The sequence below is a fragment of the Mercenaria mercenaria genome, chromosome 6, assembly GCF_021730395.1.
Source record: "Mercenaria mercenaria strain notata chromosome 6, MADL_Memer_1, whole genome shotgun sequence".
NCBI lineage: Eukaryota > Metazoa > Mollusca > Bivalvia > Venerida > Veneridae > Mercenaria > Mercenaria mercenaria.
This window is the reverse complement of record NC_069366.1, coordinates 7096495-7124170: the sequence shown is the minus strand read 5'-3', so window position 1 is coordinate 7124170 and position 27676 is coordinate 7096495. Positions and strand designations below refer to the sequence as shown.

Here is a 27676-nt window from a genome sequence, read left to right as displayed (position 1 = left end):
ACACAAAAATATACTTGCACACAGTGACAACAGTGCAACTTTTGGCAAATTATCAGCTGCATTCAGTAAGCCTACATCTATATACGAATGAAATAAAACTTAAATTTTAAAATAATCCACAGCCTATCAACCATGACTTAATCTGTTTTTTGGAGGAAAGTTGAAAGAAGAGCCAATGACTGATACTTCCAAGGCTATGCTAATACCCGGAATATGAGAAATGTAAACAAAGACAAAAGGCAAGTTGATTTTTCACTTCCTGTAACAAATTTAAGACCTGGGTGTTCATATGACACCAGTGTCCCTGATCTATGTCACTGTATGCAAAGGTTTGACTAAGTCAGGTCTAGCTGTGTGAAATTTACAACTTCTCATGCTTTATAACTTCCTGTAAGGCTCAATGACTCTGGGTCAAATACTTTTTGAGATACGCCTGACACTTAATTCAGACAGTCAGATGCAGTATCGACAAGAGCAAATATAAGTACCCCTCTAAAACAAAATTGGGGAGTGGGGGCACAAACAAGAGCTGTCTTAGACAGCACGCTTGACTATTCAAAGGACTGATGTAAGTATTGGGTCAAAATAATTTCCAAATGTCCAAAAAGGGCCATAATACAGCCAAAATACTCAACAGAGTTATGTACGTTTGCCCACAGATAGAGACTGTTATAATAAACAAGTGATAAAGTTGCAAAGCCGTATGTCAATGTCAAACAGTTTACACAAAATATGTACGAAAAACTTAAACCCAGATTTGTAAGTTAAAAGGGGCCAGAATTCAGACAAAATCCTTCATGGTGCTAAGTACTCTTGACTATAACTGGACATGGTGATGGTACACAAGTGCTGAAAGTTTCAAATCTATAATATGTCAAAAGGTTTACTCAAAATGTGGACTGGTATGAAAACTTAACCAAGCTGTGAATACTGTGACGTGGACGTCATGGTGAGTAAGACAGCCCTCCTTATTCTTCAAGCAGTCGAGCTAAAAACAGGCAATGAGGTACCACTCGGAAATGGTTATACTTTTTACATATGCAGGTCAATTTGTAGACCAAACACATTTCTTCAAGTGAAGATATTTGCAAGTTGTGAAATAGGACTGGTTCAAACTGAAAGTGGGCATGCACCTTATATTTCGCCTTAAACATTTACAGAAGTTAAAGATTTGAAAGTCATTATACTGATCTTGTTGGAAAGAATTTTTTATAACTGTATGACCTATATATCATATGTTGTCAAGTTTCATCGGTCTACTTGCATCTGTAACCAAAAGGAGGAGCCAGCACTGAAGAGTACCTGAGCGCGAACCAATACACATTTAATTTCAAGGTGTTGAACACATTGAAGTTATCAGCAAACTATCCCTTTCCTTAAATTGCACTTTTATTTATTTATTTGGGTTTTACGGCGCACCAACACAGTATAGAAAATTGCACTTATTTTCCCTATCGTAACACGTCTTTTTTCAATATTGCAACATATATTATGGTGCTCGAACAGTGCATGATATTTTCAACGTACATACGAGTGGAACTGTTACTTCCTATTAAACAACAGCCAGCGAAGTCTGGAATTAAACTGAGCAGTGTAAACAACGTGGCAATTTAGAAGATTACAAATTTTAGTCGCCGCACAAATGAGGTAATATACCCAGATTGGGGTAAAACATGGAAAATAGGAATTTGCCCGAAAGTACAAATTTCTGACAACTTTATTACGAAATTGCTATTGCTCATATTCTTGATTTAAGCAATTAACATTATGGTAATATAAAATTTACGAAGTTTGGTTGTAAAGGTTTAAGATTTTAAACAATTTTTAACAATAGTAAAACTGATAAAACTGTACATATTCATGTTTGTAAAGATGAAATATAACTGTAGTAAAAATATTTCACACTTAAAAAAAACAAGAGGGCCTTGAAGGCTCTGTATCGCTCACCTGACCAATTGACCTAAAGATCATGAAGATTAACATTCTGACCAAGTTTCATAAAGATATGGTCATAAATTTGATCTCTAAAGTGTTAACTAGCTTTTCCTTTGATTTGACCCGGTGCCCTAGTTTCTGACCCCACATGACCCAGATTCGAACTTGACCTAAAGATCATTAAGATTTACATTCTGACCAAGTTTCATGAAGATACAGTCATAAATGTGGCCTCTAGAGTGTTAACAAGCTTCTTTGATTTGACCTAGTGATCTAGTTTTTGACCCCACCTGATCCAGATTTGAACTTGACCTATAGATCATCAAGATCAACATTCTGACCAAGTTTCATTAAGATATGGTCATAAATGTGGCCTCTACAGTGTCAACTAGCTTTTCCTTTGATTTGACCTGGTGACCTAGTTTTTGATCCTACATGACCCAGATTCAAACTGGATCTTGAGACCATCAAGATTAACATTCTGACCAAGATTCATGAAGATACAGTCATAAATGTGGCCTCTACAGTGTTAACAAGCTTTTCCTTTGATTTGACCTGGTGACCTAGTTTTTAACCCCAGATGACCCAATATCAAACTTGTCCAAGATTTTATTGAGAGTAATATTCTGACCGGACGATGACGGACACAGGGTGATCACAAAAGTTCCCACTGTTCGTGTTTTACCTGGACCAGGGTACATTACCCTGACGAGTAATTTATCCTATCCACCAGATGTGCCAAGTCTGCCTAAATTTTGCTTAGGAAGTGGCTAGTGACCTCTAGACCTGGAGTCTAGAAGTCTGGCAACCAATATACACTATTACCAGTGTATATGGTATTTGCTGTGGAAAAGGTATGATTAGTTGTCACAAAGTTGTCATTTTTTGAAAATATTTTTTATAAAAAGCTCTCACTCGGGGTTGGAGACAAATTGAACATGGAAGTGTAATAGAGATTTTTGTTAGTTGCCATTATTTAATCAAACAGTAGAACGAATTTATAAACACAATCAAAGTCTAACCAAAGTCTTCAATACTAAAAAAACAAGAGCTGTCTGATGACAGCGCGCTCGACTAAGAATTGATTGAAGAATGGGGTCAAAATATTTCCACGGATATTCAGACAAAAGAAATAAATAGATTAGGCAAACAATGTTCCTGTATTACTTTGATTTCGAGAAGTCTTGCACTAAATGGCAATATATGAGCCAATTTCAAAGTCCAAAAAGGGCAATAATTCAGCCAAAATAGTTATGTACTCCTGCCTACAGATGGAAATCATAATGATAAACAAGTGTTAAAAGTTTAAAAGCCATATGTCAAATAGTTTTGACAAAACATGGACTTGTATGAAAACAGAACCAATTTCAAAGTCCAAAAAGGGCCGTAATTCAGCCAAAATAGATGACAGAGTTATGTTCTCTTTCCTACAGATAGAGACTTCTATACTAAACAGGTGATAAAAGTTTCAAGTCAAAAGGGGCCATAATTCAGCCAAAATCCTTGATGGAGTTATGTACTCTTGCCTATAACTGGACATGGTGATGGTAAACAGGTGTTGAAAGTTTCAAAGCTTTATCTCAAATGACTTTGTCAAAATATGAACTGGTACAAAATATTAACCCAGATTTCTAAGTCAAAAAGGGCCATAATTCAGCCGAAATCCTTGATGGAGTTATGTGCTCTTGCCTATAACTGGACATGATGATGGTAAACAAGTGTTGAAAGTTTCAAAGCTTTATCTAAAAAGAGTTTATCTAAATATGAAGTGGTACGAAAAACTTAACCAAGATCTCTAAGTCGAAAGGGGCCATAATTCAGCCAAAATCCCTGAAGGAGTTACGTACTCCTGCCTATAACTGGCCATGGTGATGGTAAACAAGTGTTGAAAGTTTCAAAGCTTTATCTTAACAGACTTTGTCAAAATATGAACTGGTACGAAAAACTTAACCATGATTTCTAAGTCAATAGGGGCCATAATTCAGCCAAAATCCTTGATGGAGTTATGTGCTCTTGCCTATAACTGGACATGGTGATGGTAAACAAGTGTTGAAAGTTTCAAAGCTTTATCTCAAAAGACTTTGTCAAAATGTGGACTGGTATGAAAAACCAAGGTGTGACGCCACCACCGTGGTGAGTAGGATAGCTCTACTTGTATCATAGCTCGGTGTTTTTTCTTAACAAATTTGCTGCAGGTAAATCGTATACACTGACTACAGGGTGCGGTAACTAAAAGTGTGCAGGTATTTAATACCCGCACGCTAGTTACCGCACTGTTGGATAGGAAAGTATGCCAGCGTGTCTGGAATAGTAGACAGCGAAGTGTATTTTATTGATTTTCTGCTCTCGCATTGGTTTATTTTACCTGGGCTTTACACATTTGTAAAGCAAGGATTTCAAGTACTCACTGAACTGCTGTATATGGAAATGAGGAACGCCTACAACTACCATATATGGAAGGCTATGCTACAAAACAGAAAGAACATTAAAACTCTCTGGTAAACGATTTATACTCGGGGGCTATGCCCCCTCGTACAAATCGTTTACCCTCGAGTTTCAATGCTCTTTCTATTACTTATTCTTCGAATAATCCAGCTAAAAACATTAAGTTTATTATTTTTCTCCATCAATCTCAAGAAAAAGACAAATTTGATAAAAGCTTCCATTACAGCAAACAAATTACTATTAATAACTAATCGCATTTAAGATTGTGTTTTTCTCGGGATTAAAGGATAATAATTTCTTTTTTTGGATTTAAAATCAGCTTCCGCTCGCTCCAGTTTTTGCAGACCGATTTCAAAATTTCAGGGCGGGCGTTTTTTCCACTGTTTAGGGGCCTTTTTGTCACTGTGAAGCAACAGTAATTCATAAAATTTAATACTTTTAATCATGATTGTCCATTAAAACACAAGAAGAACATATCTGAGGACCTGTGTAGACCCAGTTTGCAAAATTGACAGCCGAAATGATGAAGAGAAGAGTTTCTGTCAAACATTTTTTCTCAAGATGAACATCAATATCTCACTATTTAAAACAGTATCATGTAATAATGGCTGGTGATTAGAACAACGTTTTGCTTCGATCCTTAAAATTATAAACATATATCAGCAGTAACTTAAATGATGAACAGGCGGTATAATTCAGTTTGGACTTCACATCCAGTGTTACATCATAAAATAATGTATTGTTGAAATAACTTTGATTTTAAGGAATGGTAAATTCAGGGCTCACACTGGCCTCCAAAAAATAATAGCCAACTTTTTAACCTGTGAAAAATTAATAGCCAAAATTAATGCGGATCTTTGCATGCAATTTTTATAAAAATAAAAATGATAAATTTCAACATATATATCTTCTTAATTACTTTAAAAAGTAGCAGGCCCCAACATGGGGTGTGGGAATCGGGGATTCAGGGAAATTACCTCTTAATATTGGTGGTGGGGTCCCACTATAACAGTTTAAAATGCTATATTCTGATGGATTTTGAAGGCATTTACAGGACACATAGTTAGTTTGTGTAAGGCAGCTGAAATTGTTGATATTGACTGACATTATGGACTGGGCAATGGCTCAATTAGCCCCATTCATGCACATACAATAAGGACACAGTTGCACACAATGGAAAGTTTACCAAGTCTTTGAGTATCATTCATGTTTATACTTTTTCTTTATACAAAAGTGTTTTCATGATTCTTTTGACCATAACTGCACTTAAATTGCTTGAAAAGTACAAAACAATCAAGTCGCGAAAAATATGTGATATTTGGCATCTATGCACACTATTGAATTACAGCTTTTTGTCAACAAGTTTTTGATGCTTTATTCAGTGAATATACTAATTTTTAAGTGTTTTAGAATGTTTTTACTTACGCTAATTACAGTATGCAAGCACATTTATATGTTGTTTTTCAGTGAGCCCGTATCGGCCATGTTTCTAAAAATAGAAACAGGACTGGGTTTTCCGATATTTTTTTAATTAATGTGCAAAACAAAAAACATTTATTATGCCAGAATTGTCTTGGTAAAAAAAAATAGACTATTAAAAATATCTGGCCTGTAATATTTCAACAAATTCACGTTCTTTACAAATTCTGAAAATTCGAAAAAAAAAATTTTTTTTTTGCTTGGAACAATTTCATTTTAGATTAAAAATACATATCTAACCTAGATCCTGATTAAATACATTTTGAAACCGTCGACAGTTAGGTCAGTTTATAATATGTTTTTAAAGATTTATAATTATAATTAAATTAACGGTAACTATAGATGGCAATTTAATATTTCATCAGGAAACTGCCTGTACAAATTGGTTTAATTGTCGTCTGCCGAATATAGAGTTGAAGAAAATTTGCGCTGGCGTTTTAAAATGTTCCAAAAAAGTAGCCTGCCAGTTCAATCTGATTGATAGCTAGATAAGTAAGATTAACTTCCGGTTATAATCGGTTTAATTGTCGTCTGCATCATGTTATCGGCATAGTTGACACGTGTTTGGAATACACGAGGTAATAAACAGTCCGCTCTATTGATTTTCTACACTAGCAGACCGCGGGTTACTGTCTCACTTGGCATAATTATTTATGTAGCTTTTAAATAAAATAATCGCCAGTTCCTGTCGCCAAAATGAAAAAATATTCGCCATTTAAATAAAATAATCGCAAATGGCGATAATGGCGACTGACAGCGTGAGCCCTGGTAAATTGCTTCTATCAGCTGTGTAAATGAACACAATTTCTGGCGGAGACGGGGTACGCACATGGAACTTTATTAGGGCAAAGGAATCCTAAAGAGCTTACAAACTCACAATCCAAGAAAACATGCATTAAAGGCTTACTTTACATCCCCCGCCGATGAAATCGGGAGTGGGGTATTGAAATGGCGTTGTCCGTCCGTCAGTTCGTCCGAGCTCACATTTGCATACTTAGGTGGCTATAGGAACAATAGGTAACTGTACTTTTTCTTTGATGTCATTCATTCCGTAAGGCTTTTATGTGGCTATTTTTCTCTTACGTGACTTAAAGAACAATAGAGAGAACAAAAGAGTAGCCACATAAGTATCCATATGCAGGAACGTCCGTCAGTCTGCAGCCATTTCTCAGTAACTAGCAGGTAGAATTTCATGAAACTTAACACGGCCCTTGTTTGCCGATTTTTGGGGCCGAAATTCGGCCCCGTTCCCCCCTCGAAATAGTATGTTTTTCCCCCCCCAAAGTATAGAAAAATTCCCCATCGAAAGAAAAAAAAATTCAAGAAAAAAATCAATACCCGATAGTCTTAGGAGCGTCTCGTAACTTAATGGCCCTGATAAAGTTTTACTGATCCGTATAATACGCGCGTTTTTCAGTTCTCCGGAAGCGTGTATGCAAAGTTACTTCCCTTTGAAAAAAATGTCGCATAATGCAAAATCATACCGTAAAAAGATCACGGATGCAACAGGGGCGAAATGCGCAAAGATAGATTTGGACAATACAATCAGGGTTGTGCATTCCAGGGCCAGCCATTTGACAGAGCGTCAGCTGTAGAAGGCTGTTAACCACTTCAAAGGCCTAAAGTACCGAAAGAGCGACATGTGAACCTCGACTGGATGTCACATAATTGATTTAATAAAAGAAAATAAAAGTTGCCTGTTTTCAATAGATTATGTTCTGTACAATACTTCAGATATATTCACATTAGTTTGATATCTGTAATACTCAACTGACCTTAATTTAAGGGGTTATGATCAGATGTCATATCTCCAGAATGAATTCCCCCCTCCCTTGAAAACGACGCGAAATTCCCCCCTCCAAGAGCCCCGGCCCCAATCCCCCAAAATGTAGAGAGGGCCCTGCTTAAAATGAACATGAACCAACATACTGCGATGATGCCCATCAAATTTTTTTTGGATTGGTCAATTTCCCTTAGAGTTATTGCCCTTTATTTACTTCAAAAAAAAAAAAAATGTCCGTAGTATTTCTCAGTAACTAGCATGTAGAATTTCATGAAATTTGAAATACAGATGAACCAACATACTTTGATGATGCCTGTCTAGTCTTTTTTTTTGATTGGTCAATTTCACTTAGAGTTATTGCCCTTGATTTAATGAAAAATGCCCAAATATGTCAGTCTGCAGCCATTTCTCAGTAACTAGCAGGTAGAATTTCATGAAACTTAAAATAAACATGAACCAACAAACTGCGATGATGCCCGTCAAGTTTTTTTTTGGATTGGTCAATTTCCCTTAGAGTTATTGCCCTTTATTTACTTAAAAAAAAAAAACAACCCAAAAATGTCCGTCCGCAGCCATTTCTCAGTAACTAGCATGTAGAATTTCATGAAATTTGAAATACAGATGAACCAACATACTGTGATGATGCCCGTCAAGTCTTTTTTTTTTGATTGGTCAATTTCCATTAGAGTTATTGCCCTTGATTTAATGAAAAATGCCCAAATATGTCAGTCTGCAGCCATTTCTGAGTAACTATAGGGTAGTATTTCATAAAACTTGAAATAAACATGAACCAGCACATTGCGATGATGCCCGTCAATTTTTTTTTGATTCAGTTTCCCTTAGAGTTATTGCCCTTGAATTGTTTAAAAAAAATTGTACATAACAAACCAACCAATTGGTAGAATTTCATTAAACTTCTTTCATTCTTTTCCATGAATTTTTTTTATAAACATGTGAAGTTGTGTACCCATACCTGGTCACCACCTTGCCTGGGTCACACCCCTCCCCCACCAAGAAAAAACAAAAAAATCATTCCTTTTTTTTTTTCAAACCAACCATGAATATCTTATTTACATGCAAAGTTGTACCTTTTCCCCACCTCACTCTCCACTCAGTCATGCCCACCACACCGATCATGCATCCCCCTCCCACAATTTTTTTTAATCTTTATTTTTCCATCAATATTTATAATCAACATGTGAACTTTTATACCCTCACCCGGTCACCCACGCTACCCGCCCCCCACCCCCCAAAAAGAGGCATTCATTTTCTGTTAGAATGATTTTGACTAATGAAATCATTTGCTTCTTAGTAAAATCCTTAACTTTTTGCCGGGTATATTTTTTGCCATTCCTCACCACAAACCCTTTCTGCGGGGGATACCAATTCATTGAATTTGCTTGTTTAGTTTTCAAGTAGAGTTGAAATACAAGAATATTATATAACTGTTTATAGATCCTTTTTCAGATTTGTTTCATGTATACCATCAGATCTATTTATCAAAAAGAAACTGAGGATGATAATGCATTTATTGTTAAGACTTGCATTATCAAAAATAAGTCTTTCCTTATCTGCTAAAGTTAATTTTTAAATGTGAAATCAAAGAACAACAGAAAGTGCAAAATTTGTCATTGAATTTACAAGCGAATTGGGCCATCAGTGGATGATGGATTTCCTGGCATCTGGTGAAATTTCATTGGAAGTTGACAGACACTATGGTATATAGGTCATGGGTACCTAATGTACTGGTGAGGTGAGATTTCTGTTATACACTACATGAGAGTAACAGCTTTCTTATTCTTAAGTAGTGACATAGAATCTAAGGCAAAACAGTGGATGATGGATTTCCTGGCATCTGGTGAAATTGCATCGAAAGTTGACAGACACTATGATATATAGGTCATGGGTACCTAATGTACTGGTGAGGTGAGATTTCTGTTATACACTACATGAGAGTAACAGCTTTCTTATTCTTAAGTAGTGACATAGAATCTATCATAGAATCTAAGGCGAAACCCATTATATGGCCAGGGTACTGGCTTGCCTAGGATACAAACTTAGCGGACACATTAGTTCTATACACTAGAAATATGGTCTAATTGCCAGATTTTTTTGTATCTGCCTGTTGTCCCTCCAATTTGTTTATGTAAATATTACAATGTAACACGACCCGGTAAACATAAAACATATATTTGAGTCAGGTGTTGAGTGGCTGCCATGTATTTTCGGAACAGTTTGTCATTAAACCTGCAACATTTAAAGATCTTTGGTTCTTTTATGTATTTTCAAGCCATTTTGATATATTTTTGCAGTGCTTGTTGATTCTTATGACAAGTTTTTTAAAAAAAATTTCCAAATTGTTCCTCGCCCGCTCCAAAAATAGGTGAAATCCAAAAACAAATATTTTTATTTCGCTGGCCCGCTCCTAATTTCTTTTGAAAAAATCCGATGACCAAGAGATTAATTTGGCATGGCCTAATTATTAACTTAAAGTCTGGCCAAAAAAAGGTTTGTTTCCGGTCTTCTGTGAAAAAAATGAGGGTAGGTAGGTAGGAATCTTTTTTTTCTCCGACAACGTAGAGAGCTGCTAGGTAAATCATGATACATGCACTGGTGAAATATATGTCATCAACTAATTTGTGATCTGGAACAGCTGTAAGTAAGTTTTTGACCATTCTATATCAGGTCAGAGAGATGGCCTGTTTGCACCAGGCTGGTCCAGTTGACCCATAACAAGACATGTACACATTGGCCTAATGAACCATATTTGTCATAAATATCAAATTGTGATGAAAAACTTGTAAAAATATGCGCTTAGAAACACATACACAATCTTGTTTTGGCGTGTACGCTTACTTTTGAGCATGCACTTCGTACTCAGACAAGCTATATAAGCTGTCTTGACTAGATTTTTGCCGCAGAACGAAGAGAATATGGAACAGATTTAGAAATTAGAATTGTCAGTAAAGCATGACTTTTTGCATCAAATTTACGGTAATTTTCAGCTTTTATACATCATTTTGCTGTGTTTCATCAGTTCATTGCCATTTTGCAATTTTTCCAACTGTATTATGACCATGTGACTGAAAGTAGCCATTTGATGCTGGCGAAAGCAGGGAGATAACTGAAATAGTATAAAGGGAGATAAATGCTGCCACAGCAGCATTCCCATTCACGCAAAAATCCGCGTAATTCACGCATAAAAAGTCACTTGCACTCAAGTTTTAAAATTCCACAGGTACAATCAGTGTGCGACATTAACTTTTTAACACCGTAGCCAATGGGGCTACGGACTTCTAATTTTTTGTAGCCCGACAGAATTTTTTGTAGCCCCACTAATTTTTTGCTCAAGAATGAACAAGACTTTCATTCTAAGCAATTATTAATTTCTTTCAATATACTGCTGTAGGTTGGTGAATATTGATATATTTCAGAAATTTGTACGAGTTTTTCAGAATTGATTTCGAAATCTGAAACAGTGTTCACAAAGTTGTGCAGAAAGTCAAGGACACTGAGTCATGAAAAGAGATCTAAACAGCTTTGTAGACAAAGCTTGGCAGTAGACAGACCAGGGGTCTTGCTAGCCCCATTATTGTTTTGGGAGAAGTCAATTCTCCCTCCGACTGATTTAAGGAGAAGTGGAGAGACTTTAGGGAGAAGCTGGAAGACTCCATTAATTTTTATATTTCTACCTCGACACTGTGAATTGATTCAATGACCATTCATTTTCTTGGTTACATCAATTTTACCATACACAGTGATTATTGTTTCAATACAAAATTCTAAGAAAAAAATGTTTTCTGCTCAAGTCGGTGCTGTATCTAACACGCCGATTTTTTTGTTGCTATATCATGTAATATATGAATGCAGGATGAAAAGGGGATTATCATTTATACCGAGTCACCACTTGTGTGAACAGTTTTTCATTCAAATAAAACGGAAACTAAACTGTGTCAAACCTTGAAATACATACTGGTATCCAAATCAATTCATCCAAGTTAGTTTTACGAAGTTAATACTTTACATGTCGTTCTTTTACCATGGATACCAAATAATTGTGTCTATAATTCCAATTAATCGGACAATTTCTTTAGAAAACGACTGGCACGTGTTGACAATTAAATGCTAAGTGTCAAAGACGTAACCGCGGCGCTGATTGGCCTATTACAATTGCCTCTGGTGAAACCGATAATTTGATTTGCTTTCACACTTCTCGCGAAAATCTCACAAGTACCTGAAGTAGGCGGAGCTTAAATTATGCTATCGGCGAGTGTGTATGTGTATTCGACGCACATTATGACAGGAGCAAATTGTCAAAAGATTAGCGAGTGCACATCCAAAAAAAAAAACAATTCGGGCGACTTGAATTCGCTTTGAGATTGGATTTGAGCGAAGTTTGAAGCTTCAAAGCAACTGTTTTGCTCCCACGTTTGCAATGAACTTTTTTGTAAATTTATTCCTCAGAAATTTTTCATGGCCCGCAGGCTACAGTCTGCCGATTTTCTGTCGCCCGAGCCGATTTTTCGTAGCCATTGGCGATCGGGCTACCGTTAATGTCGCACACTGTACAATGCACGCGTAAAAAATCTGACAGAAAATACACTGTTCGTCGACAAAGAGCCGAAATTCAAGTAACCAGGCATTATTTTTGATCCGTACACGCAAATTACCGCAATACACACTTTTGACAATTTGCTACATGTCAAGACGAGTTGAATTTACATGCCGATGGCATAATTTAAGCTCCGCCTACTCCAGGTACTTGTGAGATTTTCGCGAGAACTGTGACAGCGAATCAAATAATTTGTAAAACTAGACGTGATAGTATTCAGCCAATCAACGACGCAGTTACATCTTTGACACTTACCGATAACTGTCAACATGAGCGAGTGCAAAAACAACGATTTTGGACGTTTTTTCAACAAGTTGTTGAATAATTAAGCGGTCAGCTGGCATCCACTACACAATTATTTGGTCTCCATTGTAAAAGAAAGACTCGTAAGCTGCATGCTTGTTTATTAATATTTACAAAATGACCGGTTGCGGACTGACTTTCATCGGGCAATTTTTCATTTTTATTCGAGTCCGATACTGTTCATGCTAAATTTATAAGTATTACCCGCCGAGTTTTTATTTTATAACATTTTTTTTGTTGTTGCTATAATGTTGCAGCAAGATATAGCAGCAAAAATGTTATAAAAACTTGGCGTTACCCACCGAGTTTTTATTTTATAACATTTTTTTTGTTGCTATGATGTTGCAGCAAGATATAGCAGCAAAAAATGTTATAAAAACTCAGCGGGTGATACTTATCAGCGTCTGCTTGAATTTTTGAAAACAGGTTTTTTTTCAGAATTATGGAATAAAGAAAAACTCTTTGCATGGAAAATGATGTATCTAAGAAAATGAATGGTCACATCAATAGGTTTTATCCATATTGAAACAAGAAAATTATAGCCATCTTTTCAAATTGCTTCACAAGCTTGCTGGGTGTGTGTGTGGGGGCGGGGGGGGGGGGGGGGGGGGGGGTATACTGAGTTAGAAATGATGTTCATAAATTTCTATTTTTCAACTAGAAGTCTCTCCACTTTTCTATAAGGAGAAGTGACTTTTAGCTGTATCCCTGTGGTGCATGTAAAACACCACTGTCATTAACACAGGCTGAATAAAAGTGTCACTTCCCATTTACTTTATAATTTTGTTTCAGTTGGAACATTTTTTTTCAATTTGTATGGTTTGTACCCAACTTTTTTATCATGTACCCACATTTTCTAAAGTATGTGGGTACATGTACCCACTTTTCAAAAAGTCAGTGGGAATGCTGCACAGTTTAGTTACGGATGCAGGGGGATACAAATATGCGGTTGCATCTCAGATCAGCGGAAGTCAGTATGTTTTATTCCTTTATCTCTCGGATTTTACAAATGGCCTAAATAAAGATTTTCCAACAGTTACCTTATTTTATTTTAAAAATTTTGTAATATTCTATGGTGACTTAAGTGTACAAAATAACACACCTGTTTGCAAAGCAATTCACAGGTTGTTGTTAGTGTCAAACTCACTGAAATTTAGTTGCATTGCATAAGTAAAAGTTCAGTAAACCATAAAATGCCCATGCCATGATGCGAATATCCACACAATAATTGCAAGTTCTCTTCTAAAACCAAGAAACCGTGCGGCACATGATTTATGGTTCTTTAGGCCTATGTATACAATGTCTTGTCACAGGTCAATTGGACCACCCTGGTTCAAATGAACCAGCCAGGTGCAAACAAGCCATCTCTCTGACCTGTATATTATAATGCAAACAAGCTTTAAATCAAAGCCCAAAAACTGATTAAGCCGGCATTCACCGTTGCTGCCATCTTTGATATAACTGCCAACCAATCAGAATCGCGTATTTCAGCGAAAAGACGCAAAAGGTATAAAATGAACATAAATATTTTTTAAAAATCAAAAGGCGGAAATAAATTATCCCCGTAGGGTAGGGAGTAAAATAAAGAGGGTAGGTAGGGAGACTGGAAACGGACCTTTTTTTTGCCCGACGACTCCTCTCAAATATTATTTTCAGTACTCATATTGATTACAAGACCTCTAGACTCCGGGTTTAGAGGTCTGGTTGCTGGATCCCCACTGCCTTTTACTTATAACAGTCTATGTCCCTGTTTTACATTTATCTTTAAATTTAATTTAAAATTAAACTAACCAATAATCTTGTTTTACTTTGACAACGAGAAAAACTTCCTATTTTGATTGATTCATGTCAACCTACTGTTTCCATCAACAACCCTAACCCTAACCAACTTTTGACCTCGTGAGTGAAAATTTTCTAAGTGTGAACTCACAATAAACAAAAGTAGGCCAACTTCCTTACCAGATTCTGTTGAATCCATGCTGTCACCAGCTCCCTGAAAATCAGAAACCGTTCATTGTAGTACAATTAATCGTACATTCAATTATAAAAGATAATTATTCACAAATTTCAGAGATATTCACATTCAAATCGCGCTAAATTTTAGTGGCGGCGTGGGACTTAGCCATTTTGAGCGGCCATCTTGGACTTAGAAAATTTGAAGACAAAAAACGTCGAATATTTTTTGAGATAAACTTATGTAAATCTTGAATGATTTTATTTAAAATTATCCAGAAAGTGACATGGAATTCAAATACTTACATCGGCGCTTCCTGATGCCCGTTCCACCTCGATTTCTGCCATTTTGTAACAAAAGTGTATTGTTCAATGATAGTCGATTGTTCAGCAAAATATCTGTGCGGCGACTAAGTTTTTAATTTGCTTTCTGCGCATGCGTGATGACGTCATATATTCCGGGTCAAAGGAGGTCAACAGCTGTTTAGTGCTTACGCGGGGGCGCATCAAACATGGAAGCGGGTGACGTGTGTGTGTGGTGGGTTTTGGGGGTGTAATGAAGTATTTCGACCCCCATAGAATAACGACCCCCCGGTCATTATTCTATAGAAAATGTGACTCCTTTCCTGTAAAATATTGACTCCCCTTATAAAAAACTGACTCCCTTGGAAAACTCCATAGAATAACGACCCCGGTCATTATTCTATAGAAAACTGACCCCTCCAAGTAAAATACTGACTCCCTAAAGATGACTCCCTTCGAATCTCATAGAATAACGACCCCGGTTATTATTCTATAAAAAGTGACTCCTTCCATGTAATATACTCACTGCCGAAATTACTACATTCGAACTCTCATACAATATCGATTCCCGGTCATTATTCTATTGAAAAAAGTTACTCTTTCCGTGTAAAACACCGGCTCCTATAAAGACTTTCGACGATAATATCTATTAAAAAGTGATCCCCACCAAACCTAACGGACAATTTTACCAGATCTACAACTCTAATACCCTACATTGCCAATAGTTAACATTTTGATTGTACTACTACTACTGGTGCCGCTACTTCTATTGCTATCACTACATGTACTTCTTCTTCTTCTTCTACTACTACTACTACTTCTACTACTACTACTACAGCTGCTACTACTGATACTACTATACCTGCTTCCACTAATACGTCTTGTACATCTACCTCTTCTTCTCCTGCTGCTGTTGTTGTTGCTGTCACTTATTCCTCTGCTGCTGCTGCTGCTACTGCAACTGCCACTACCACTGCCACTACTACTACTACTACTACTACTTTCTATTGTTGCCATTACCTTACTTTATTGCCACTGCTAAGTATTGCAACTTCTATTAATACTAAGTTCTATGCTAGCAGTTTCTTGTGCAGTTTTTTTCTGAAGAATTACTTCATACCGAAGTTTGCAGGGATTAATATTGACACTGGTGTATTTTGTGAACGTATTGTGAATTGTTATTTTCCTGAAAAAAAATGTATACACCAAGATACAGCGTCTAGAAATAGAATCCCTTTTCCCGTTGCGGAATGCTCTGATTTCTGTGTCAAGTGATGGTATCTGGGGCTAATGGTCAAACGGAAGGACGGACGGACAAGGGCAAATCTATATGCCCCCCTCCCCCGAGTGGGGGCATAAAATGCAGCAATTAGGCCTTAGATACACGAGTTATCACTAAATTTGACCAAATGATCGGGGGTCGTTTTTTTATGGGAGTCAATATTCTTCGTGAGGTTCAGTTTACTTCACGTGGGGGAGTCATAGTACTATGATCTGGAGGTCATAATACTATGACCGGGGGTCACTTTTTCTATAGAATAATGACCGGGGGTCATTATTCTATGGGGGTCGAAATACTTCATTACAGGGGCGTCGCGCGCTAACACTTCATAACCGTCGGGTCGGGCAGTTTACGTCGGTAGCATTTTTTCGGCCGCTTTTCGAGTAAAATAGTTACAGTAGAATGAAACAAATATTTAGGCCTAATTAGTCAAAATCTTTGACACTCTGTCTGTATCTGTACTGTATATGTACGTACTAAGTAGTAGAAGTCCAATTCTGGCACATTAACTACGGGTTTGCGCGAAGGGAACTTAGTCCCTTTTCTCTGCGGCACATTTAAAGCCGTTTAGTGTCTCTGCACGTATTGACTGTCATTAAGGGCGTTCCAGTCGGGTATTGTTTTTAAAAAGAAACTATTGTTTGGCAAGTTCAACTTTATAGCACTGAGTGTTATTTGTTTGGAATTTGGTCACAATATTGCTGGTTTTAAAATCGTCCAATGTTTTCACTTTGATTTGCCTTTTAGCTGGATTTTTTTTAAGGAACTTGTCAGCATTGATTGCTGGTACCATAAGCATACCCCTAGCGATCTTGAATAGCATTATAAGTCGTTTTTCTTTCCTTCTATCTTGAAGAGGTGGTAAACCAAGTTCATCAAGCATTTCAGTTACACAACCATCGTATCGGGATTTATAACCATTTTTATTAAACCTAGCTGCTTGTCGTTGAATTTTTTCAAGATTAGTAATATCACTTAAAATTTGTTTATAAGGGTCCCATACAATAGCCGCATATTCGAGTGTTGACCTAATTAATGCAACATGTGCTAATCTTTTACTATCCCTAGGAGCATGCTTCAAGTTTCTTTTTAAGAACCCAAGGGTTGAATTTGCTTTCTTGGAGATGTTTCTTATATGGGTGCACCACTGTGAGTCATTTGAGATAGTAATTCCTAAATACGGGTTTGTTTCAACCTCTTTCAGAATTGTATTGTCAAGTTGATTGAAATGAAGAGCGTGACTTTACGCTTAGTATATAGCACTTTTTAGCATTAAAACGCATTCCCCAATCTTTTGCCCAGTTCTCTAGGTTGGATAGATCGTTCTGTAGGGTTTGGTGATCACTTTGGTTTCTTATTGGTCTATACAGTAAGCAATCGTCTGCAAATAAACGTACTTGTGATTTTACTACATGTGATAGGTCATTTTTATGACATAAGAACATTAAAGGTCCCAGCACAGTGCCTTGAGGAACACCTGATAAGACATCTACTTCTTTGGAATGTTCTCCTTCTACAAGTACCTTCATTTTTCTTTCCTTCAAGAATGATCTTAACCATTTATGAATGTTTCCAGTGATTCCATATGATTCAATTTTGTGTAAAAGTTTGTTATGTGGGACAGTGTCGAACGCCTTTGAAAAGTCTAATATGGCTATGTCCATTTGTATGTTACGATCGAAGCTTTTCATTAGGTCCTACATGGTGACTAGAAGTTGTGTTTCTGTGGAATACCCAGAACGAAAACCATGATTTAGATTTGTCAAGATGTTATTCCTTTCTAAATAACTCAGAATGAATTTACAAAGTATGAGCTCGAGTAATTTACCACGGTTCACTCAGTCCTTCAGATCCAGAGCAACAGTATTTATTGTATAATAGCTGGAACAACTGATACGTACCTTAAAAATTTCTGATAATAGACATATCCTAAAAATAGGCTGTGTATAACATATTGAAAATGTAGTGAATGGAACCAGCCTATATCCTATAGATACAAGTATGGTTAAACGATTTCAGAGATGTCTATACGACAGAAACATTTATGAAAGTCTCAGACAATTGACATTTACATTAATGTAAAAAGAAAACGATGCTGCAATATATTTAAACCTCTGACGAGAGAAAATATCACAAATTCTGACAAGTTATACAAGAATAAAATCAAGATCAATTATATTTAACAAATAATCAAGGCCTTCGAGTGGTTTATCGTCTAATTTATCACGGTTCAGAGTTCAGATGCGTAGGAATTTAATCATTCGTCCTCCACCTCTGATAATTCATGTGGGGAAGTTGGCAGTTACTTGCGGAGAACAGGTTTGTACTGGTACAGAATCCAGGAACACTTATTAGGTTAACTGCCCGCCGTTACACGACTGAACTACTGTTGAAAAACGGCGTTAACCCCCCCCCCCCCCCACACACACACACACACCCTCCCCCACGAAAAAAACAAAGCCACGAGGGCGTTAGCCCGAGTGGATAAATACTGAAGAATCTGAACGATGAACCGTGGTAAATTAGACGATCAATCACAAGAAGGCATAGTTTGTTTTTATTCTGACATGCTCATTGACATATTTTAATAAATATTATGCTGGACTTCATTTACCCGAAGAGTAATGTTTCGTATACCTTCTTGTGAATTATCGTATGATTTACCACGGTTCGTCATTCAGGCGTTTGGCTATTTAAGCGCTCATTTAGCAGAGCAATTTATTGAAGAGTATTGTCATGATAGTGAATTATGTGTTGTTAGGGCATTAAGAATTTATTTGGAAAAAACTAATACTCTAAGAAATACATCAAAATTATTCATTACTCTGCAAAAGCCACATGGTGCAGTGACATCAAATACTATCGCAAGGTGGATAAAATTAGGCCTTAAACTAGCTGGAATAAACATTTCTACTTTTTCTGCACACAGTACAAGGGGTGCTTCTACTAGTGCAGTAGCATCAAAATCTATTCCAATTAATACAATTTTAAAAACAGCAGGTTGGAAAAGAGATTGTACATTCAGAACTTTTTATAACAAACAATAAGTAATGATTATCCTATAGCAAAGCAATTTTAAGTACAGTGATGATTAATAAGACAATGCATACATGTCATGTTCATGTGCAAAATTATTGCAAAAACTCAAGAGTACTAGGTTTGGGATATTACATAGATTAGATTAAAAATTGGGTTTTTTCTGGAGAAATTGTGTATAGTTATATGATTTTAATTGCATTTTATGACTAATTGAAACAATTATGAATTTTATTATGCATGGAACATAATTAATTTGTCATTTGTGTTTTATTGCTTTATTTTAGTTTAGTATGACTGAAATATTATTTCAAGATAAATCAAGCTTTTTTAAAATGTATCAATTGTCACAATGACATTATGCAATACAGGATTTCATCAACTCATTTGTTTCTTTCTGATAAAAACCCTTTTAGTTAAAATACTTTTTTTGGGGACATGGACTCTAAAAAACTCCTAGAATTCTCAAAAGGGTGGATTGGTCCGATAGAATTGATAAATAAACGAGACTTACCTGTAGGTGAAGTTTGATTTCAATTCTGTCGGCCCAATCCCTGAGAATTATAGGCCCCCTCTTTTTCGAAACCCCCCCAAATTTCTTATTTCCATGTTCACAAAAATATAGTATAATACTCTGAAGTCTGAGGTAGGTCACGTGACAGCAGGCGAGTTCACCCCATAATTCTCAGTGGATTGGTCCGACAGAATTGAAATCAAACTTCACCTTACAGGTAAGTTCGTTTAATTTATAAATTCAATTTTACAATTTTTTGTCTTTGTATCAATATCCTACACTTTAAACCCATAAAGGTCAGTCTTGGAAACACTCAGAAGAGCCAGTTGCCAATTCGCGTGCGAATAACCAACTGCCTACTGGTAGGCAGTTGGTTTTCGGCATTTTACAGACAGTCATAGTTTTGGTCAAAAATGATAAAAAAATCAATTAGTCCTTGTTTAATATTTTTTCCCTTTTTAAATGTATTCAACAGTCTCAAATGCACCAGGAGAGTATTTGCCAATTCGCGATATGTTTCTGAAAAGCCGATTTTTCAAACACATATGCATTAAAATAATTAAATTTTTACAATATTTCGTTCTTTGATATCAATATCCTACACTTCCAACGGATAATGTCTTTGAAACACTCCAGAGAGCCAGTGCGGTTGGTTATCGGCTTTTTACGCCTTATGTCCGAAAAAATTGTTTATGAACGAGAACTTGCTCTCTGGTCTTGCAAAGACTAGGAAATGTATTTAAACGGATTAATATTTTTATTTAATTTTCGCCCTGAAAAAATGAATTTCTGTAAATGGCACAACAATCTTACTGCTACATGTACGCGTCAACATTAAATCGCCTATATTTAATATACGCCCCTATTGTGTGTTCTATTGTGTTCTATATACTGACTAAAGGTTATGGTTAGGTTTAACATAGGTTTTACTAGTGTACATTCAATGTATGCGTAAACTCAATGCGTGAGATTAATCCCGACTACAAGTAGGCAGTTTTTTTTGTTGTTGTTTTTTTTTGCACGCCACAGGCTCTTTGAATGTTCCAATGAACGTGTCAGATATTGATTTGTAAGTAAACACTAAATGTTTAAATGGATATTTCTATTTAATTGAATACTTCTATGACTTTCGACCGAAATAGTGAATTTTTGACAAATGTAAAATAACCAACTGCCTACCAGTAGATATATTCACATGGCAGCAAGTCACCGGAAAACAAAGCTGCAGATCAAGTTTAATAACCCCGTTGATGAGATCGAGTTTCAAGAAGTTTCAAGTCATAAGTCAAGCTGGACGAGGAATCTTATGTCATAAATCGGTTGGGGCAAATGGGGTTATTACGCATCGGAATGTAAACATTGTGCAGAGTTCATCAGGGCCCGAACATCTAAACGGGGGTTTTAAAATGTCTAAGTTCATTTCGAACAGGTTAAAAGGCATTGTAAATTTGAAAGATTTTCAGTTAAAGGCCGATAAAATCAGTGCTCAACCCAGGAGAAAATTTCCCTTTCCCAAATTGGAAAAAATGTTAAAAACGAAAAAAAGAAAAAAAAAGGATAAATAAACAAAAAAACTGGTCTTCCCTGAAAAATGCCGAAAACAAACTGTTAGTGGACAGTTTCTTATTCGCGACCGAATTGGCATCTGGGTCTTCTGATTGTTTCGAAGACTCTAAATTAATCCAACCTAAAGTACCTATTTCTCTTCGTATTTACCGGTCCTATAAAAAAGTCGCCTTTGGATAACAACTGCCATTCACAATTTTTCAAAATATCTGTTTTTCTGTTGAAAAATGAAAAAAATCATTCAATTAACGTTGGTTTGTTCTGAAATGTTTAAAACTTTTACCGTTTAAATGCATGCATTCGTCGTAAGGACCAGGAAAACAGTTGCAATTCGATTTTTTTCACTCCCAAAAACATGCTAAAAGGGTTGAAGCATTGAATTTAACGTTTAACTTTTTTTTTACATATAAATATCTACTCTTTCAATCACTGCGCAAAAACGCTATTTTATTTTTCTGGCGCATGTGATATTATTTTTTCATATCTCCCGCTGAGATAATGATACTTTGCATTGATTAAAAGACTGAAATTCAGCAAATTACCTTTTCTGATTTTCCCTGCATGTGTGAACCCGGCCGATCTTCTTTTTTAATGATTTGTTTACGTGCCAAAAATTTCGAAAACAACTTTTTATCAAATATTGAAATTAAAACCCATTAGCTCTACCATCAGAATGGAAATGATCTAACTCAGAAAATGAATGGTCACACTTATGTCTTTCCTTTAGAAATAAGAAAGTTATCGCCGTTTTTCGAATGTTATGCTGTCGATTTCGCACTGACGCAATGTTGAATATGAGCATAAATGTAGGGGTGATATGTAAACGTCTCGGCTAAATCGTTCAAAGAAGTCTTTAAATTTAGAAATGTCGCCACAATTTCTCAGTGCTAACAAGAAAAAGTTTCTAAATTTCTGTCTTCTTTTTTTGGTTAATAAAAAATTTTTTAAATTTGTTAATTAAATCATTTAGGCCAAAATTATTATGTTGATTTTCCATTAAATGTTTTGACCTTTATATCCTTTCGATATAAAAAATAAATAATGCATTCCTGAGGGGTGATAGGAAACATGTTCACCCCTCGAAATATGAATATAGCCCTCGGTGGCGCCTCGGTCGATATTCATATATCTCGCGGTGAACATTTTTCATACCACCCTCTCAGGAATGCAATATTTATATAATATAGTGCGGACATGTTCTTATCTTGGTGAAATGCATTTGTAGGGTCTGTTTGTGCTATTATATTAAAAGCATACATCTATATATAGGGTGATTAGGGTTATTATATAAAGTGCACACTTCTTTACATATAGTGATTTGGCATTTTTTAAAAGTGAAAACATTTTTTTTTATATTAAGTGGTTTATCCTTATATATAGTACATATTTGTTTATACGGACTTCGTTCAAATACATTACATTAATTAAGTACTTCTTTATATAAAGCGGATACTTGACAAAAAAAATTGGGCGTAGTGGATTGTTCATTATATAGAGTAGTTATGTCTTGTATAAATAGGTTAAATTCGGAAGTGCATTTACTACATCATATATCAGGTTTAGATTGCTAAGACGATGCATGTCATTAATATTACTCCCAAGTCAATAAAATGGACATTAACACTCAGCAGCGGGACTATAGATTACGGCAGTGGTCAACTTTGGTAATTACACTGGACAGTGTGTGAAAATTAATTAGAAGGAATGTTTTTAAAAAAAAACAGGTTATTTTGGGCCGTGCCATGAGAAAACAACAAAGTGTTTTTGCGACCAGCATGGATCCAGACCAGACTGCGCATCCAGCTGTTCACTTTCAAAGTCTATTGCAATTAGAGAAACCGTTAGCGAACGCACTATGTTGGTTTTCTCATGGCGCGGCTCTCATGGTTTTCTCATGGCGCGGCCTCATTATGATATGTAGAATATATATAAATCATAAAATTTAAAAACACTTCAACTCGATATTTAGTTATTGAAAAATCAAAGCAAAACCAAAATCTTGCGTCATTTTATAAAATAAATAACAACCCGTTAGTAAGTTTTTTTACTGTAAAAGATTCAGGATATATGCGATTGATTTCCCGATTTTACTTTGTCGCCATATTGTTCGAGATTTTTGCTATTGTGTTAGAAAACATGGCCCTGACGTCATTTTTGTGCAACGCCCAGTTCCGAGTGTCTCGGCATTTTTCCTTCCTTCGCTTTGAATGCCTATCAATAAAAATACAAAATTTCATAACATAATATCTTGAATACAAGTGTATTTCTTTCAATAAAGAACCATAAAATTTGATGAGATAGATGTATCAATTTTCTGCCTTTTAAATTTGGAGATGAAATTTGAAAAACAAAAAAACCAACGTTGATCAGAATGAGGATCGGACCCAAAAGCCCGAGATCGTGGCTAACCGTTTTGTCCCGTAGCTATTTGCACAAGCGATATTATTTACGCAATAATTAGATCGCTTTTAGATTCGGACACAGAGAATTAATTACGGAAATACACGGAATATACATGACAGCTAGGTCAATACTTCGGACAATATATCCACGATTGTTCAAAGTATTGAACTGGCACTATTAATCTTCTCAAATATTCCGGGCTTTTTCATTGATTTACGCAATATTTACATTATTTTGGGGTCATATTTCATAAATTTTAATTGTTTTTTCTTTTCTGGGACGCTGGGTGTCAAGTAATTTGTTTTTTATCAAAGTTTCTTAAATAAACAATTTTATTCCACTTCTTTAAAACGGGTAAATCTAAATATGATAACTTTTGATAAATGAACCATAAATATAAGATCTATACGTTTGATACAATAAGTGGTAGTTTGCACTAAAATTGCAGCAGGGGGCGGGTGTTGGGGATATGGTCAGACGTAGGACTCGAACCACACAACACTGATATTGGCAGCGGAACGCTTTGTACGCATAGCTCCCTGCACATGCGACAGTATATCATTTAAGAAATATATGATATGTAATAGTTATATCGCTATATAGGTTCTGACACCGGACATTAATTTACGGAAATACACGGAATATTCAGGGACTGCCAGGTCAATATTTAAACGGACAAAAATACTGTACATTGTTTATTTCCATTGATGATTTTAACATTGAAAATTCAAAGCTTGAAGAATAGTTGTCTTTTCTGTTACTATCGGTTTCCCTTTAACTTTTTACCCTAGTACATACCTCAAACTGTTCACACAGTCATTCAAAATACTAACTTAGCTTTGTAAAAAAAAAAAAAGAAAAAGAAAAAAAACTAGTATGAAGCCCGTTTTCGATTTAATTTCGTGAAAATAGGTACTTCAGAATGTTTTAAACATTTAGAAAGTTCGTTCAAATGTAATTTTATGGGAAACCCTTTTCCGATATTTTACAATAATTAAATTTTGGTGAATCGTAACAAAAATTCAATAATTTTAGAGTTCAATTCCACATCTCATTCATGCGAGGGGTTTCTAGTTGAGAAAGAGTCTGTTCTATCCGAATAATGCTTAGCAATGACGGTATCATTTTTTTTATATCCTTGGTAAACGATGGCAATCACTGTCCAAGACTGGCCTATACGTTGAAAGAGTCGGTTATTGATACAAAATAAAAAAAATATATGTAAAATTGAATTTTTTTTATGCACATGTGTCTGAAAATTTGGCTTTTCTGAAAAAATATCGCGAATTGGCAACTGGCTCTCCTGGTGCATTTTTAGACTTTTGAAAGCATTTAAAAGAAAAAATTTCTAACATAAAGAATAAAACAAGAGTTGAATTAATTTTTTCATGTTCTATCAAAACAATGACTGTCAGTAAAATGTCGAATAAGCAACTGCCTACCAGTAGGCAGTTGGTTATTCGCACGCGAATTGGCAATGGGTCTCTGAGTGTTTCCAGATTAGCCTATACGTCGAAAGAGGTTGGATTTGATATGAAAGAACAAAATATATGTAAAATTGAATTATTTTATTCATATGTGTCTGAAAAATCGGCTTTTCTGAAACATATCGCGAATTGGCAACTGGCTCTCCTGGTGCATTTTGAGACTGTTGATTTATTTATTTATTTATTTACTTGGGTTTTACGGCGCACCAACACAGTATAGGTTATATGGCGCCAAACAGGACTACAAATTTTGGTTCCACATCTCATTTACATTGAAATAAAAACATGAGGTATGGAATCAAAATTTGCATACCTGCTGGAATCACAGAATTACTGCAAAACCAAGTGTTAAGACCCTATCAGTCGCCTCTTACGATCATGCAAGGGTAAGGCAGTGGTTCCAATTCTTTTCATACACAGATTGTCCCAGAACCACATGGGGCGAGACTGTTGAATGCATTTAAAAGAATAAATAAAGCATTTAAAAGAATAAATACTAACATAAAAGAATAAAACAAGAGTTAGAATTAATTTTTTATCATGTTCTATCAAAACAATGACTGTCAGTAAAAATGTCGAATAACCAAATGCCTACCAGTAGGCAGTTGGTTATTCGCCGCGAAATTTGGGAAACTGGCTCTCTGGGTGTTTCCAAGATTAGCCTATATGTTGAAAGTGTCGGATATTGATATGAAGAACAAAATTATGTACAAATTTAATTTTTTATTCATTTTTTCTGAAAAATCTGCTTTTCTGAAACATATTGCGAATTGGCAACTGGCTTCTGGTGCCCTTTTTAGATGTTTTTAATGCATTTAAAGAATAATACTAACATAAAAGAATAAAACAAGGGTTAGAATTATTTATTTATCATGTTCTATCAAAACAATGAGTGCCAGTAAATGTCGAATAACCCAATGCTACCAGTAGGCAGTTGGTTATTCGCACGCGAAAATTGGCAACTGGCTCTCCTGAGTGTTTCCAAGATTAGCCTATACGTTGAAAGTGTCGGATATTGATATGAAAGAACAAAATATATTTAAAATTGAATTATTTTATTCATATGGTGTCTGAAAAATTGCTTTTTTTGAAACATATCGCGAATTGGCAACTGGCTCTCTTTGGTGCATTTGAGACTATTGAATGCATTTAAAAGAAAAATACTAAAAATAAAAGAACAAAACAAGGGTTTGAATGAATTTTTTATCATGTTTCCAAACTATGAACTGTCAGTAAAATGCCGAATAACCAACTGCCTACCCCGTAGGCAGTGGTTATTCGCAAGCGAATTGGCAACTGGCTCTCCTGAGTGTTTCCAAGGGCTGTCCTATTGTTGGAAGTGTTGGATATTGATACGAAAGAAACAAAATATATGTAAATTGAAATTTTTTATTATATGTGTCTGAAAAAAAGACTTTTCTGAAACATATCGCGAATTGGCAACTGGCTCTCCTGGTGCATTTTGGAACTTTTGAATGCATTTAAAAAAATAAATACTAACATTAAAGAATAAGACAAGAGTTAGAATTAATTTTTTATCATGTTCTATCAAAACAATGAATGTCAGTTAAAAATGTCGAATAACCAACTGCCTACCAGTAGGGAGTTGGTTATTCGCACGTGAATTTGGGAACTGGGGTCTTCTGAGTGTTTCCAAGACTGACCTATTTCGTTGAAATGTCGGATATTGGTTCGAAGAACAAATTATATGTAAAATTTTAAATATTTTATTTATAGTGCTGAAAAATCGGCTTTCTGAAAATATCGCGAATTGGGCAATGGCTTCCTGGTGTATTTTTTTTTTTTTAGACTTGTTGAATGCATTTAAAAGAATAAAAACTAAATAAAACAACAAAAACAGGGTTAGAATGAATTTTGTATCGTGTTCTACAAAACATGCTGAAGTAAATGTTGAATAACCAATGCTACCAGTAGGCAGTTGGTTATTCGCCACGCGAATTGGGAAATGGCTCTCCTGAGTGTTTCAAGATGATCTATATTGAAAGTTTGGATATTTGTACGAAAGAAACAAAATATATGTAAAATTGAATATTTTTTTAAATATTTGTGTCTGAAAAATCGGCTTTTCCGAAACATATCGCAAATTGGCAAAAAAAAACTGGCTCTCCTGGTGTATTTGAGATGTTGAAATGCTTTTAAAAGAATAAATTACTACATAAAACACAACAAAACAAGGGTTAGAATGAATTTTATATCGTGTTCTACCAAAACCAAAGATGACAGTGAAATGTTGAATAACCCAAATGCCTACAGTTTGGCAGTTGGTTATTCGCACGCGAATTGGCAACTGGCTCTCCTGAGTGTTTTCCAAGATGATTCTATACGTTGAAAGTGCCGGATATTGATATGAAAGAAAAAACCCAAAATATATGTAAAATTGAATTATTTTATGCATATGTGTCGAAAATCGGCCTTTTCTGAAACATATCGCGAATTGGGCAACTGGTCTCCTGGTGTATTTGAGATGTTGAATGCATTGAAAGGAATAAATATTAACATTAAAGAACGAAAAAAAGGACTAGATTGATTTTCTTATATTTTTGACCAAATCTTT

The 27676-nt window shown here is 35.5% G+C and overlaps 1 protein-coding gene across 1 annotated transcript in view; it reads right to left on the bottom strand.

Annotated features, from left to right (window-relative positions):
* Positions 1-14940, bottom strand: part of LOC123549828 (DNA topoisomerase I, mitochondrial-like) — a 37504-nt gene extending 22564 nt beyond the window's left edge. The window contains exons 1-2 of the mRNA XM_053545019.1: positions 14817-14940; positions 14517-14550 (exon numbers count right to left, since the gene is read on the bottom strand). Of these exons, the coding sequence (XP_053400994.1) occupies positions 14517-14550; positions 14817-14858 (76 nt within the window). The 5' untranslated portion in view covers positions 14859-14940. The remainder of the gene's footprint in view (positions 1-14516; positions 14551-14816) is intronic.
* Between the last annotated feature and the right edge of the window lie 12736 nt (positions 14941-27676).